The 17,145-nt window shown below is 47.5% G+C and overlaps 1 protein-coding gene across 5 annotated transcripts in view; it reads left to right on the top strand.

Annotated features, from left to right (window-relative positions):
- CACNA1B (calcium voltage-gated channel subunit alpha1 B) overlaps window positions 1–17,145 on the top strand; it is a 2,298,664-nt gene that overhangs the window by 1,715,629 nt on the left and 565,890 nt on the right. For all 5 annotated transcript variants that reach the window (XM_069609698.1, XM_069609696.1, XM_069609700.1 and 2 more), the window contains one exon: window positions 2,637–2,743. In XM_069609698.1, the coding sequence (XP_069465799.1) occupies window positions 2,637–2,743 (107 nt within the window). The remainder of the gene's footprint in view (window positions 1–2,636; window positions 2,744–17,145) is intronic.

Here is a 17,145-nt window from a genome sequence, read left to right as displayed (position 1 = left end):
TGCCTTTGATGAATGACAAATCTTGGCTATCCATCATGGATGACCATGGATTCTGTGTAATAATGTTTTGTTTTCAGATGAAGTCAGCAGAATCACCCTGTTTTCTGATTAAACCTTTTATTGTGGGTGTGCAGTTGCTATCTCTTCACTAATTAACATTGTCAGATAGTTTAACTGTGGCTTAGCCGTGACACTCTATGCGAGAGCTCTTCAACCCTTGGCACCTCAGATGTTTTGGAATAACACTCCCATCAGCCCTAGCCAGCACATCCAATGCTAAGGGATCATTGGAGATGCAGTTATAACATCTGAAGAGCCACTAGTTCATGGTCTCCTTGAGTATGTACCATGCAAAGTTCAAGTCGCTCAGAATGTTACTTACTGCTCGCCTAATTCTCAGCATAGGTTAATTTCATCACATTTCATGTGGCCTGAAATCAAGCGTGGGAAAAGCGCTTGTAAAAACGAAAATCACATAATCAAATCTCTGTCTTGCTGACTTTTTTACTCACCTGTTCACCTTCTAAGCAGTTGTCTAACAATCTGCTTCAATGCACCCCTATTTTCGTTCTTGTGTTTCTCATACATCTCGTTCCGTTGCTCACTATATTTCTCAACATCCATTTCTTTCCTGCTATGTGTTTCTCACCCGCATTACTATTATTGTGGTATAAGTCGCACACATCTGTTGTTTTCCCATTTGTTCAGCTAATCACCCATCGGTTTCTCCCTTCAACTAAGCTCTTTTTTGAGTTATGTGTAAATTGTGCAGAGTGGACCTGCTACATTTACACTTTTGCATAAACAGGCCTCTCTGCGCAATTTTCAACTTGTAAAGCGCAAAAACGTGACATACATGCTTGCACACTAAGCTTTTGCACTCTGCCGTGCAAAAATTATTAAATGTACATGGCAGGCAGCGTTTACAATGGAGTTCGCCTGCTTTCCACTGGTGTAAAATGCAGGCAGACTCCATAGGAATCAACAGCATTTGCACCAGCATGAAAATACATGCAGCAGCAAATGTATGGGGTAGTTGTATGGCACAGAGGAAGAGCGGGCAGGATTGAATTTACGATGCACGCCACATCTCTGCCATACAAATTATGGAAAATGAGCCGTAAAGTAAAACAAATGAGTAACAGCTTTACGTATGGGTTTTATGCATTTCGTTTGTCACGCCTCATTGAATATAAGCTCCATTGTCTTGCTCGTCCCTTTATTTTTCTCCTTATTGTGTTTCTTTCCCTGTTCCTTTTCCCCTCAATCTTTTGTTCACCCATCTGTTTCTCCTCTGCGTGCTGTTCACCCATCTGTTTCTCCTTAGCATGTTGTTCACCCATCTGGTTCTCCTCAGCGTGTTGTTCACCCATCTGTTACTCTTCAGCGTGTTGTTCGCCCATCTGGTTCTCCTTTGCGTTTTGTTCACCCATCTGTTTCTCCTCAGCATGTTGTTCACCCATCTGGTTCTCCTCAGCGTGTTGTTCACCCATCTGGTTCTCCTCAGCGTGTTGTTCCCCCATCTGGTTCTCCTCAGCGTGTTGTTCCCCCATCTGGTTCTCCTCAGCGTGTTGTTCCCCCATCTGTTTCTCCTCAGCATGTTGTTCACCCATCTGGTTCTCCTCAGTGTGTTGTTCACCTTCTGTTTCTCCTCAGCATGCTGTTCACCCATCTGTTTCTCCTCAGCATGTTGCTCACACATCTGGTTCTCCTCAGCGTGTTGTTCACTCATCTGTTTCTCCTCAACGTGTTGTTCACTCATCTGTTTCTCCTCAGCGTGTTGTTCACCCATCTGTTTCTCCTCAGCGTGTTGTTCACTCATCTGTTTCTCCTCAGCGTGTTGTTCACCCATCTGTTTCTCCTCAGCGTGTTGTTCACTCATCTGTTTCTCCTCAGCGCGCTGTTCACCCATCTGTTTCTCCTCAGCGTGCTGTTCACCCATCTGTTTCTCTTCAGCGCGTTGTTCACCCATCTGGTTCTCCACTGTGTTTTTTCACCTTTCTGTTTTTTCCTCACTGGGCTACACACTCATTTTGTTACCTTCTCATTGTCTTTAGCCCCCGTTTGTTTCCCCTCGTTGCCTTGGTTGCAGTTCTATTTCTCAATCTTGACACATGGTTCTCCCATGTTTTCTTCCCTTCTTGCACTGTTCACTCAAATGTTTAGGTCACCATCATGTACCCCTGTCGTTGTGCTCCTTGCACAACTGTTTTTTTCACTCTTGTTTTATTGCTCACCCATCGTTCCACTCTTCATTGTGTGTCATGTTCGTCTACTTTGCCCTTTGTTCATTACCTATTTATTTCCCTCTTCATTCTTTACTAAATCTCCTAGTCGTGTTGCTAACTCACAATGTTCTCCTTGTTGCAGTGATGAACAACGTTTTCCCATCCTTGCCTTGCGCACCTAGTTGCCATCTCGCAATGTGTTTCTTACCCTTTTCCATTTCATTATTCACCAAGCTATGTGGTCTTTCATGCGTTGCTCAATCAATTATGTGTTTGCTCTCCTCATTGTGATGATTGCACATCTTTTTATTTCACCCATTGGGTCGCTCATCCCTTTTTGCTGCACGTAATCACACTGTTTCGCTTGTTTATTCATATCTCATCTTTGTGTGTCTTCCTTTACTGCAGATGATTGACTTGGGGCTGCTGCTTCACCCCGGAGCATATTTCCGAGATCTTTGGAACATTCTGGATTTTATCGTGGTCAGTGGGGCGCTGGTGGCGTTTGCCTTCTCGTAAGTATGAAAGATGATGAGAGCGATGGAGATGATGAGAGGTAGGGCCAGAAGAGCTAGAGGAAATGTACAAAAGGCTTTGTGAGAAAAGATCTAAAAGGGAATATAGGTTACGATGAGGGTACAGGAATGAGTATGAAAAGAAGAAAGGCAACATACAAATCTTGAGCATTGGTATACAGAAAAATGAGGAAGTGGAGGTGAAGTGTGAAATTCAAATTAAAATGGGGTAAGAGCAGGCAATGGAAGAAACGCAAAGGGGGTGAAGTGATAATAAATGTAGGAAGCGGTGGATGTAAGGTGAGGAAAAAAGTGTGGCGTTAGGGTGGACGTATGCGTTATGGTGGTGGCAGTCAATGTGTTGTAATCCGCTATTGTCCTTTTCAAGAGAGCCTCCATTTCTGTCAGTAACCATGTAGATGGAGGTTGGCATCTGTAGAGGGGCAGGCCCAAGCAGTTTTGAGGGTGCCCGAGTCATCATTTGGCCTTTAGAAATGGAAAGAGCTGGCTCTCTCCTGCAATAAAGTACCTCCACTCAAATCCATTTGCCAGCGGTATTCTGTGTGTGTGTGTGTGTATATATATATATATATATATATATATATATATGTTTGGACATAGGAGTTCTTCCCTCCTCGATACTCTCACCACCTCTTCACATCATTAACTTATGCTGCTCAGCAGGCACCTTGCATAGAGCAAGGACTCATTATTTCAGAACTGTGTGGCATCAGGTAAGAATCTAAAGCACCTGTCATTGGGGTCTTCTGCTCAGAAACATGGAGATAGTTACTACTAGTGATGTAGGCAAAAATGAAGCACATTATGAGTTAGGCCATTAGCAGCACTGTTTCATATATCCCACACCTGTGCCTTAATCCAAATGTGGTCCCTTAAGAACACACATCCTCATGGCATACTCTGTCATCTGGTCATTGATGTTGCAGTGTGAACTGATCAGAGATTGTGTCCAGAGACTTGTCTGACCAGGCATTGTGCATACAGAGAAACCTTATCAGATTCTATGACCAAGGCCCCACTGTCCTCATGGCTCAGTTCCTCTGCTGGCCAGTCATTGAGCTTCAAGAGACCACTCAGTTCTGTGACCATGGATCCTATTGCTCAGACTCAGAGCTCAAAGTCTATACTGGCCAGGCAGTGTGCTCATATTGACCACTTATCAGGTAGACCCCAATGTCCCAGCAGATATGCCGCTCCACTGATGATAATTTGGACTCATAGCCTCTACTGACCAGATTCATTTTTGCATTAAGAGGCTTGTGGCATAACCCCCGCCATGTGGATATTTTTAGTTGTAGTCACTGACTTTATACATTTATCAGCACTGTTTGGAAAGGAAATGTGCATTGAGAGCAATTTAGAAGAGATACAAGATTCTAAGGAAGAGCCAAACTGTTTATGGGGATTCCAAATTTCTCTTTATAGTGCCTTTTTTAAATGGGACTGACTTTATTAAGTAAGACCGTAAGCCTGGGGGCATTGTGCAGGGGATTGGGAGCTGGGCATCGGGTGGTATGCTTAAAATCCAAATAGGTTGCTTTCTCTTTATTGCATGCAAAATAAAACAGAATTAGGTTTAACTGAGTCCACAGGATGGGATTTTTGCAGTGTGTACAACTCGGTCAGACTTCCTTTAGGACTGTGTCAGTAAACAGTAAGTCACAATGTTTGGTGTTTATACTGCTCTGCATTTCCTACTTGGCTTTTTGTAGAGCCTTTCTGGGCTTTGTTCGAAACGTCTGGGTGTTATGTTGGTGCTTTGGGGCTTCCTGATGCCACACGCTATTTCACTTCATGCCTTGCATCATCTAGATGCGAGCGTGGCATCGGATTCTATTAGCAGGGTTCGACCTTCCAATTACTTTTTTAAACTTCTTTTTATTATTTTCATCATAATAAACAAAGAAGAAAAAACAGATCGAAACAGCATCAAACTGAACCCCCCCTCCCCAACCCTTGCCACAACGCCAATGGTCCTTCCCACCCAGTTGTTTCCTTTCCAACCTTTTAACCGTAGATGTCCAACAGCTTGAGTCTTTGAGGGCACCATTGTTCCCTGAATTCCCCTTTCAGATAGGCCAGTGTCTCTCCCCAATCAGCAGAGAAGTTCTCCAACTTATTGTTGGCTGCATAAGTTGCCAATTCCATCGAAACTATATCCCACATTTTCCTTAACCAGTCTTGCTCTGTCGGAATCGTAGGACTCTTCCACCTCTGTGCAATAAGGGCCATTGCAGCCAAAGTGAAAATCACGTTCACCTTAGTACTTCCTTGCCTCTCCTCTTCGCCCCCTGCCCTCTCTTCCCCAGTAGAATCTCCCGGGGATCATGGCTGTCTCCCTCCCTTAGTGCCTGAGAAAGGGCCTGTGCGATATCTCACCAAAAAGGCCGGATAATGTGGCAGTCCCCCCATATATGAGTTGCTGTACCTTCTCCCCTACAGCCCCTCCAGCACTTCCCTGAGGTTGCCAGGTACATCGCATGTAGGCGGGCCGGAGTGTAATGCCAGCCGTATATATACTTATACCAAGCCTCCTGCAACTGGATCACTTTTGCCACCTTTGGAACCTCCTTCCATAACCTCTCCCAGTCCTCTTGTTCCATTCTGACCCCCGGTTGCTGTTCCCAACTCCTCATGTACGCCCAGGTGATTTTCGGGCCGGCGTACTCTAACTGCCTATATAGGCCCGAGATTAACCCTCTGGACCCCTTGTGCGTTATTAGAAACTGCTCAAATTGCGTTAGGTCACGAGTCGCGACCTTCCTTACCTCCACAGACATTACCCAGTGCCTAATCTGGAAGTATCGGTGCCTCTGCCGCTCTCCCACCCCGAACTCCTGCTTGCATTCCTCAAACGTTTTCACCTTTTCACAGCAGAACATGTCCCTCAGAGTTCTGCAGCCCCCACTCTCCCACTTCAGAAACGTTCCCCTTTCGAGCCCCGGTGTGAAGTCCCCGTTATTGAAGATGGGGGTTAACGGCGATGGGAAGGTCGTAATCCCCCACCACTCTGTCCCAGCTGTCCATCACTCCCTTCGTAATTGCACTTAAATAAAGGTGGGGCGGTCTCAGCCTTCGTGGGAGCCACAGTACTTCCCCCAAATGGTGCTGAGCTACAGCTCCATCCATTTTCACCCAATGCTTAAGATAGTCCTCCGAGAACCATTCCCTGATTACCCTAAGCTGTGCTGCTTCATAGTAGCGGCGAAAATCGGGGAAAGCAAGGCCCCCCGCCCCCCTAGATGCCATTAGTAGTCGCCTGGACAAGCGCGGCCTCTTGCCCTCCCAGACAAATTCCTTGACCGCCCGATCTAATTTCTTAAAAAAGCTTTCCGGGACAGGCAAGGGAATGGCCTGAAATAGATAGAGTACACGGGGGAGAACCACCATTTTGAGAACAGCCACTCTTCCCAACCAGGATATCCTTAGGGCGCTCAATTTCCTTAGGTCTTTTTTGATTGCCAATAGCATGGGCTCATAGTGCAACCCATACCAGCCTGCCAGCGAGGGGATTATCCTGACCCCCAAATATTGCAGCCCAGTCGGACTCCATTTAAACAGGGAGATTGCCCTCGTCTCCCTTGCTTCATGATCCCCTAAGGACAGATTCATTAACTCTGATTTCTGGAAGTTAACCTGCAAACCCGAGAGCTCGCAAAATTTGGTTAGTAATTCTATGCTTGCCTTGATGGACTCCTTTGGGTTTGTTAGCATGAGCAACATGTCATCGGCAAAAGCTGCTCCCTTATGCTGGCCCCCCCCTCCCGAATGGTACACCCTGAATATCTTCCGCCTCTCGTATTGCCAGGAGAAGTGGCTCCAAGTATATTGCATAAAGCAACGGGGAGAGGGGCACTCCTGCTTCGTCCCCCGCTTCAGTCTGAATGGCTGAGACATTTCCCCATTCACTAAAATACGCGATGTAGGATTCTTATAATTAGCAGTGACCATATTTATAAACCCCATCCCCAGGCCCATTCTTTCCATCACCTGGAATAAGAACGACCACTCCACCCGATCAAATGCCTTTTCAGCGTCAAGCGCCAAAAGGATCGCCGGAGTGGTTGTCTTACAAGACTTCTCCACCAAATGAGCCACCCTCCTGATATTATCGGCGGTTTGCCTTCCCAGCACAAAACCTGCCTGGTCTTGGTGGATCAGTGCGGGTAGGTGCTTTTCCAGGCGCTTCACAATATTTTGGTAAAATGTTTTGCCTCTGTGTTTATAAGGGCAATAGGGTGATAGGAAGTACATTTTTCCGGGACCTTCCCCACTTTATGGATGAGGCTAATTTTGGCCTCCTCTATTGTAGGGGTAATTCCGCCCCCAGCGCTGAACGTGTTGAATAATTGTGTTAAATGCGGGACCAATAGATGTGAGTAGGTTTTATAGAAGGAGGCTGGGTAGCCATCGGGTCCACAAGCTTTTTTATGGGGGCGTGACACTATGGTGGCTCTCGCCTCATCCTCCGTGATAGGTCGGCCCAGATCTTCACCTTTCTCCTGAGATAGTCGCAGGAGGGGCAAGGTCCCCAAGAACTCTTCTCTGTGGCTCAAGGTGTGGGCACTGTGAAGAGTACAGCGCTTCATAAAATTCAGCTAATCTCCCCTTTATCTCTTCAGCCCGGGTGATTCTCTTACTCCCCTCGTCCTTAATGGCCGTTATAACCTTAGGCTCCCTTTGTCCCCTCAGAAGTCGAGCTAGGAGTGAGTCTGCCTTATTGGCCTTTGCGTAGAATTTTTGCCTCACCCTGAGCATAGCTTCTTCCGCCTTTTTGGTCCTCAAAATCCCCAGCTGGCCTTCCGCCAACCTATATTCCCTGTATGCCTTCCTTATAGGGGTCTCACATACCCGCGCCCTGGCGGCCTCGACCTCTTTTTCCAGCTGAGTTTCTAGACCTCTCAGTAGCCTATTTCTCTCCGCCTTCATAGCAACGAGTTCCCCCCTCAAAGTCGCCTTGAATGCGTCCCACCTTGTGCTCTGACTCGTGTCCGAGCTATTGTTCCTCTCAAAGAAGTCCCGGATCTTGCCTTCTATCTCCTGACGTATCACTTGTTCCCTCAGGAGTTACCCCGGGTATTTCCAGCTCCATACCCCCGGCCTTTCGCCTCCCCAGCTGCATTTTCATCTGCACTACCTTGTGGTCAGCTATCCCCAGAGGGCCCACCTCAACAGCCTCCACCTCCCCCATCAGGCTGGCGGATACCCAGATGTAATCAATTCGGGACTGGGTTCTGTGGACATCAGAGAGAAAGGTGAACCCCTCCTCTTCTCCCCGTAGTGCACTCCATACATCTCGTAGCCCGGCCTCCTCCCATCTCTCCCTCAGCTGGGGAGAAGCCACCACACCGCCCCCTCTCCTCTCATGCCGGGACCGGTCCTGCCTCCTATCCCAAGCAAGATTGAAATCTCCCATCAGTATCACTTGTCCCCTCGCAAAGTTCTCTTAGATGGCCATGGTTTCACGCAAGAACTGGTCTTGACCCACATTAGGGCCATACACTGATGCAATGGTATAGCAGGAGCCCATTATCTCCCCCCTCACCATAATGTATCTCCCATTACTGTATCTAAGAATATCTTGGGATCTGAACTTAACCCCCCTCCCGAAGGCCAGGGCCACCCCCCCTTTCTTTGTAGGACCCGATGCGAACAAAATCTGTGGGAAGCCCTTCAGGCGCAATCGGCCCTGGTCCTGCCGTAGTAAATGAGTCTCTTGTAACGGCAGCACATCCGGTTTGTGAGACCTGGCAAATTGCTCCAGTTTTGTTCATTTGAGGGGGGAGATTAGCCCCCTCACATTATGTGTTAACCACCTAAAGGCTGCGCTAAAGCACGGTGCACTTTCCCTAGCCAACTCGCCAACCCTACCCCGGGTTTGCTCTTGACGTACCCCCCCCTCCTGAGGGGGGCACAGATCTCCTCCCCCTTCTTCTGCCCCTCCCATCTCCATCCTCCCATCTCCCCGGGTCCATCCTACTCCATTGACCGCTATGGCTCCCCCGAAGCCCCCCTCCCTCCTTCCCCACCCTCTTTCCACACCCTGAAACCCCAACTTAGGGTGAGACTGCCCCCTCCCCTCACTCCCCTTGCCTGTCCCCCCCACCCCCTCGGACACTCCTGCCCTTACTCGTTCCAGGATGTTTTCAACTCCATCCTCCCAGGCCCCCATAGAAAGCCCCTGTTCCCACCACCCCCAACACAAGGCCTTCAACCGAGAGTCTGTGCCCCGGTCTACCCCGCGCCATCTCTCCCATTCCCCTCTTTGACTCCGCCAGAGTCCCCCGCACCTGGCCCCTGCATCGCCACCTTCCTCGAGACCCCTCCCCCACCGTGGACCATTCCCATGGTCTGCCTCTCTCCCTTTGTTTGCCCCGGGCCGAAGGGACCCCCCGGCCTCCCTCCCTGTTTTCCAGATCTAGTCGGATTATACTAGCTGCCTCCTGAAGGGTAGTAGCTCGCCTCTGGCTCCCCTCCCACTCGCACACCAACCCGAATGGGAAGGACAATTTGTACTTTATCCCCTTCTTGACCAACTCCCTCACAACCGGGCCTATTTGCCTTCTCTTCACCAGCGTACTGGTGGCCAGGTCCTTGAACAAAGAGATTTCTTGTCCTTTGTAAAGCACCGGTTCACTTTGCCTCGCCGCTCTCAATGCTGCCTCCTTTTGGCTATACCGGGCACAAAGCCGCCAAAACATCCCGTTGCCTGGTGTTTAGTCCTCCTGGGGTCCGGTCCACCCTGTGGATGGACCCTGTCTAATTCAATCGCCCCCGGGGATTCCTCCCCCAGGACCCCTGCAAAGACCCCCTGGACCTCACCCTTCAGTTGTTGATCGGTGACAGCCTCTGGCAGCGATTTGATCCTGATGTTGACCCTTCGGGATCTGTTCTCCAAGTCTTTGATTGTTACCTCCAAGTTCCTTGTTGCAATGTCCAACCGATCTATGGCCTCAGCGTTTGCTGTTGTGTCCCTTTCGCACACTTGGAGGCCCCTTTCCAATAGGTCTGTCCTCTTCCCCAGCTGAGCCGCCTCCTGTCGCAGTTCTCCCAAAGCCGCGTTTAGGTCGCTTATCAGTTGAAATTGCTCTTGAAAGGTTTTGGCCAGGGAGTCCCTCAAGTTCTGCATTTCCCCTCTGAGGTCTTGTCTCATCATCTGCATCGATGCCTCAGGTCCTTCCTTATCCCATGCCTCCCTCGACTGTTCGCCCCCTTCTTTGCTCCGACCTCTGCTCTCCATTCCTGGCCAGAGCGCAGTCAAAGTTCCCTTGGGTTCACTCACAGGATGAACAGCCTTCCCTGCCCTCCCCTTGGACCTGGAAGGCATTTATGGTAGGTCGCTTCCGAGACTTACCGGCGTTGTACACTGGCGGTCAAGCTCCCCGGTGTCTCCTCTATTGCTTGGAGGGCCTTTCTTCCGTCTGCCACCGTAGGGACCAGGGTGGACCAACACCACTATAGCCCCACCAGCCCGGGGCCCGCCCCGCCGCTACAATCTCGTGTGCTGTGCTGTCGCCCGCTCCCTCGTTTGGGGGGGCCTCACTGTCCTCCAGGTCCTTGGTCAATCCGGCTGCGTGGGGGTCTTCTGTCCAGCGAGGATTTCGCCCTTGCTAATGCCCCCTCTCTTCACCTCGGTGGCGGCTGATGCTCGCTCCTTCCCAGCCGCTCCTCTGGGCAACCCCCGCACCTCACACTCCTCCCCTATATAGGGGCCTGCTCTCTTCACTTGGTGGGTGTACTCAGTCCTCCTCTCTCCCCTGCTTTCCCACTGCCCCACTCCTCACCTCTGCCCCGGTGTGGGCTTGACGCAGGTAGGGGGGCGCCAGGCGGCCAAGAGTCAGTTCTTCTATCACCTTGTCGTTGCCTGAGGCTCAGTCTGTTGGTAGACCATGTCCGCCCCGCCTCCGGGGCCTACTTGCTGCCCGCCTCTCAATTGGGCCCCTGGCGGGACCCAGCGGCTACTTGTATAGGTGCCTAGTCCCTGACAGCTGCTCCATCTGCTATTGGGCTCCATCCGCCCCTCTTCTGGGGCCTCCCCAGGACGCCCGCCTCTTAATGGAGTTCCCGGTGGGCCGCCGCAGCCACTTATATGGGAGCCTCTGGGGGGGGACCCCCCTCCCCTCCTGTCCACGCCCCTTCAAGGTCCAGAGGCCCACCGGTGCGCCAGTGCTTCCACTGCCTCCACTGTTTTCGCTCGGTGCTCCTTGGGCCGGGTCTCCCCCAGCACCGCAATCCTCCTGCTCACTCTCCGCAGGGTCGGGGGGCAGGGATCACCCACTCCCCCCCCCTCCACACAGCTCTGGTGCAGATGCCGGGGACCCGGCTCCTCCCCGCGGGTCCGCACACCAGCACGCGGCACCTGTCCTGCCTTCTGGGGGGAGGGAAACCCGCTCCTCCGAGCCGCATCTCCCCGAAGGCGCTTTGGGAGATCCCGAGCGCTGCAGGGGTTGCACCACTATCATCCCGGCGGCACCGCAGTCCTCCTGCTCACTCTCCACAGGGTGAGGGGGCAGGGATCACCCGTACCCCCACTCCATATGACTCCGGTGCAATGCTGAGGCCCCGGCTCCTCCTCGCGGGTCCGCACACTGGCCCTTGGCACTCGTCCTGCCTTCTGGGGGGAGGGAGGAGGAAAACCCGCTCCTCCGAGCCACGTCTCCCCGGCGGCGCTTCAGGAGCTCCCAAGAGCCGCGGGGGGTTGCACCACTTTGATCCCAGTGCTTTCTGACCTCGGTGCGGGGTGGGGGGTGGGGCCACCCGAACTAGGCCTCAGGTCCCAGAGCTGCCATCGGCACGTCTACACAGTGCCGGCGGCCATCTTGGAAAACCCCGACCTCCCAATATTGACTCTTTTTTCCTGTCCTCTTAACTCCATACTCATCTGATGTCGTCCCTATGGGGATCTGACCAAAGCACTTTGTAAAGGAAATATTGGTAATGTAAGGGGACGCATGAGTGGGAACACCTGTGGGCCCCTTCATGTACTCTTCAGATCCCAACCACCAGTCCCTTTCCCCACAGATGGGTAAGAAGCACCTGTAAAGTGTGGCATGTTTTTTGCCACAGTCCTAATTCTTTCAGGTACTTATCGCTGGCAGTAGTTTACCCATTTTTCTTGTTTGCCTCTATTTCCTGTGTTGGGGTTGCAGGCAATCCCGGTCTTGCGGCAGGTCCTTCTCATCTGCAGACCTTACCCACTTGTGCCGAGGAGACCACAAGTGGTAACTCTGCACTGCATGCTATCATTGTCTTCACTTTCCACCAGACATTTGCAGTGAGAGGAGCTGCTTCATTGGCCAGTTCCTCAGCGCTTCCACTTTTTTGTTAGAGATAAGGCATATTGCTTACTTACACAAGCTATCCGCAAGGTTGAGATTGTCCATATGGCTTAGCTTGCTAAGAAGAGATCATCAACCACTCCCGGTTTACTGCCAGCTCTGTCAGCCCTTTGGCACTGGTGACTGGGTTGTCTATCAGGTACATTTCTGAGAGCTCTGAAAAGCGTAAATGTCCCTCTGAGACCAGCCCCAGTTACCACCCATGAGGGGCATTGCCGTTGCCTTTCCTAAGGTATGGCTATGGTCTTCAGGCCAACTTCTGTGGGATTTGCTAGCATGGATCAGGAAAGCACCTTCTGAGACCGTCTGTGCAACGCACTCACCCACTTCATGTAAGGGTGCATAAGATAGTGTCCAGATGTTCACTCCAGGATAACCCACCAGAGCGTCTGAAACCATCAACCGTTTTTGGTGGGGCCCTGAGCACTCATAGTGTTGATTCTAAAACTGCAGAGTATCTTCCTGAGATGGCTGTCTCATTGTGGGTGGGGGGGAGGCTCTCTTCCAGACATTGTGGCTTTTACATGTTTTTGTATTTATTGTGACATGGTTAATTAAAAAAACCTTTCACAACATTAAAATTTCCAATATAAAAAAATATATATCATCCCATACAGGTTATTTCCTACAATAATTAATCATGGACATTACAATTTAAAATGACTTAAATATTTCATAAGACCTCATTGTGCTAAATTCATACCATGATAAAAACACTTAATTCCAAAACAGATAAAACCCCCAAACTCCTACTGCAAATACTCTAGAGCGGCTGAACTTTACAGTTATTTCAGGGTTAGGTGACTTAGGAATCTTAGTGCGGCCAGAGTCGTTGAAATAATAGATCCCAAGTAGTTCCTATGCCAAAGTACTTCCTCGTTATATAATGTAAATTTTCTCAGGATCTTTCAAAGAACAGTTGCCGCTCTCCCTTAATCTCAGTGGATTGCCATAGGATATGTTTTAAAGATTCTATTGACTCTGCCAATTTGTAAAATCTACACTCTGCACTGGGTAATTCATCTATAAACCCAATGTTTAAAATTTTGCAAGTCAAAATTAGGTTCACCCTCAAGCGTAGAAATTCTTGCTGCCATTGCATGTTTGGGAATCTATTTAAATGTGGAGGCACGGCTGCCCACTTTCTATTGTCCAATAACAGATCTTGATATAACCTATAATTCTCTAGTGTCTCACATATCAAGATCCAATCAGTCTCCCATAATTTTTATTTTCAGGAGACTTCACCAGCACGTTGTGATTGTACGCTATGCTTACATTTTCATTACACCACTTACACCAGTGATTAAAAATCTCATCCGTTTCATACAAATACTGTGTGCCTAAGCCTATGAACAAAGAGCCCTTAGGAAGAGATCAAATCTGTCTAAAGCATAGTAAGGCACTCCACACGAGTCTTGCTTTCATAGGAATCAGGCTTAACTGAAACCTTATCACTACTCCCAGAACACAATTTGGTAATCTTACAATACTTCTCCACAAAAGAATCTCCCTCCAATTTAACCAAAGAATTGTTTCTATAATGTAGATGGTTTTAGGAATGGCCTTCGCATTGTAATATTTCACCATTGGTTCCAGAGTAAAACGGCCATATTTAATAAGGACTTTCCGCATTTTCAGTCTAATTGTTTCAATCTTTGCTCTCAAGTAGGAATTTAAGGCTTTGTTATTAGGATAGGAGAAGATTGGGATTACCAGGTAGGTAAAGTGATCTACCCTGTCCACATACATCTTCTCTAAATACCATTTAATATTAATCGGTTTTCTAGAACGAGACAATCTTAAAATCTTTTTTTTGTTTTTATTTATAAATAAATCATTGGATCTTGCATTTGTCTTCAAACTCACCAAAAGTCTCTGAATACCGATTTGTGTGTGGTCCATTAGGAGAACATCATCAGCATAAGCAAGCCACTTAAGATGCTGCTCTCCTAATCTAGGGCACACAAATGCATCCTCTCCAAACCCTCACTGATGTCCATTATGTATATGTTAAATAAGCATAGGGCCAATATCCAACCTTGCCGTAAGCTACTCAAAGTATTGATCTCTTTGGACAAAGTCCCCCTTTGGTCTAATATGATTCTAAGACTGGTATTCGAAGTCAAATTAATCAAAATACTGAGCAGGCCACCCAGAAGACCCCACTTCTGAAGTTTAACCCATCATTTTCCATGGTATTACATTGAATGCTGAAAAAAGTCAATAAAACACACATACATATTAGGTGAGTTTGAAAGGCTTGCCTTCTATTGGCGTAAATTCAGGATTAAATCGTTGACACTTGTACCTACCATTTTCTGAACCCTGATTGAAATGTATTTATGTGCCCAGACCCTATAGCCCATTTTTCTAATTCCCTCAAAATCGGAGTTGAAAATGTCACTAATCACATTCAATTATATGATGGGCCTGCAGTTCAATGGGTCTTTCCTGTTACCTTTTTTATATATTGGAACTACATATGAGAAGCACCAAGATTAAGCAGTTTTTCGATAGTTGCCAACATTAAGAAATAAAGAATAAAGAACCTGCGGCCCACAATTCCAGATCCTTTTTTGAAAGTACATTGGACAGGCCATTTGGACCAATAGCACAAGAATTACTTGCTTTTTTAATCACCCACAGGATATCGTCGGAGTCAAAATTAAGTACCTGTTTAGATTGGACCCAGATATCAGCCTTGCTTCCTACATCTCGGTTGTGACCTTAAAGATTTAGAAAATGGGGAATCCATACCTCATCTAAAATGGGGTTAGTCTACAGCTCACATTGCTTACATTCCAGATTATGAATTAGTGACCAAAACTTCCCATCTTTCTTAGTGTGCATGATATTTAGTATTGTCTCTGCAACATTTTGGAACAATAAATATTTACTAGCTGTTCCCGGCAAACATACGCCGTTCCAGCATATCTTAAAGGTCAATATTGGTCAGTATTTCATAGGGGCCACTTCTGTCCCCCTTCTTAAATATCAGAATTATCACTGATCGTTTCAAGGAAGGAGGCCTAGGTCCCTGTGACTTTTTAATGGTCATTGAACAGGCTAAACGTATAGGAAACGGTCTTCTTTTGAATTTGGAAGGCATATTTGTGTCAGATGGAATTAAAGTTATGCGTGGTATAAGAAAAGTATCTAAATGTAATCCATCGATTACACAGGCCTCTATGATGTGTCTTTGTAGACGCTTAATTGTCAAACTTGTTCCATTGCAGAGTCCCAGTGATGGCATAGGATTGCGTAGTAGCGTAATTACAGCACCTACTTAAATTTTTATCTCGGGAGGAGGCTGAAACGTTGAGTCGTTAATTAACTGTTTATTGACACTGGAAGTGCCATGCCCTGGCCGCCTACAACCGTGCTCATTCTGTTTGTTAAAATTACAGCTTTTGTTGAAGTGGAAGGGCACACAGAGGTGCATGTTGCCATTTGGACAGCAGAGGGCAACCTAACACTGATAAATTGCATCAGCTGGATACAGTTACATACCTACGCATTTTAAATATATAGATATTGTTTCATCCAGTTTGATGAGGATTAATGTTAACTGTTTTATTCTTCTTAACCCTATTCTAAGGGCCTTTTTTTTTTGGACCTCTAGATCAAATTTGTGAGCATTATGTAACTGATGATACCCTTATCCTTTTGACGTCCCTGTATTATACCTTTAAGAAACAATTTATAGGTAGTCTGTGAAATAAGATGCATATAGGCTCATCTGCATCGTGGAAAACGTTTGATAGTAGCATTAAGCTTTAGAGTAGAAATTAGAGATAATTTTAGCCAATTAGCCACCAAATTGATGGTGCCGCCTAACGGCCTGTCGGCATTCGACTGGTTGTCCGGTAAACGAAATTGCACCATCAACATTCTGTGGTCACTTAAATATAGATCAACTATGCAAAATGTTTCATAGAGAAGTAATCAATATTATTGACCAGAGCATAGTCAATTCTAGAAGCCGATACTCAATTATACCAAGTATTACGAGAGTCAAGGTCACCCACAACATTTCCATTTAAACTCAATAATTCCCATTTCTGTAGGAGCATAGACCACAGACATGTGGTTTCTTCGATCCTCGAAGAAATGTCTGGACACTGCTGTGGCCCCCCACTGAGAAATAGCGAAAGAAGTGCTGAAATTCTTTACTAATTCTCCCATTATGCATTACAAAAATAGGAACTACATTCCTGATTTGTACAAAAAAATTGTCATGAATCACATTTCGCATGAAAGTAATAAACAATATATGTTTTGTTACTTTAATGAGAAATGTGATTCATGACAATTCTTTGTACACATTAGGAATGTATTTCCTATTTTTGGAATAAATATTGGGAGAATTAGTCCTTCATCCTTTTGCCTTTGCTGCCTTCTTCATGGGATCACATTTCTCATGAAAGTAACAATTATATTTTTTATTACTTTCATGAGAAATGGGATTCATGACAACTTTATGTACACATCAGCACATCCGGAATGTGCCAAACTGAGCTTTGCCTCTAAGGTTAAGAACTGGGTTGCATCTGGCAGGACAAGCTAGGTAGTGAAGGCCAGGTGGGAGACAAGGTAAAGGCAACCTAGTACTCACCAAATGAAGATCATGCCTCAGTGGTGGGTGCCTTGGCCAGCGCCCGTTGGGGCTACTGTAGCAGCCAACTGATGGGCATCCTGGCCAAGCAAATTCAGAGATTCAAAAAACCCAGAATGAGGCAATTAGACTAATTCTCCGGGTGGGTAAAACCGCCCATGTCTTCCCATCTCATTGCGCACTACACTGGTTAGCATTGGAAGAGTGCATTGAATTTAAGGTGGCCTACCTTATCTTTAAGTGTCTGAATGGTCTGGCCCCACCTTATCTGAGAGACAAGATCCAATGCTATCAACCATCTAGGTGCTTACGATCTACAGATCATCTACTGTTAACTATTTCCCCCTCAGTCTGCACCTCAAGGGGAGACAGACGATGTGCGGTCTTTGGCCCTAAACTGTGGAACACTATCCCCAGAGAATTAA

This window comes from Ambystoma mexicanum, chromosome 8 (assembly GCF_040938575.1).
Source record: "Ambystoma mexicanum isolate Mex_15411 chromosome 8, UKY_AmexF1_1, whole genome shotgun sequence".
Lineage (NCBI taxonomy): Eukaryota > Metazoa > Chordata > Amphibia > Caudata > Ambystomatidae > Ambystoma > Ambystoma mexicanum.
This window is presented reverse-complemented; position numbering and strand designations above follow the sequence as displayed.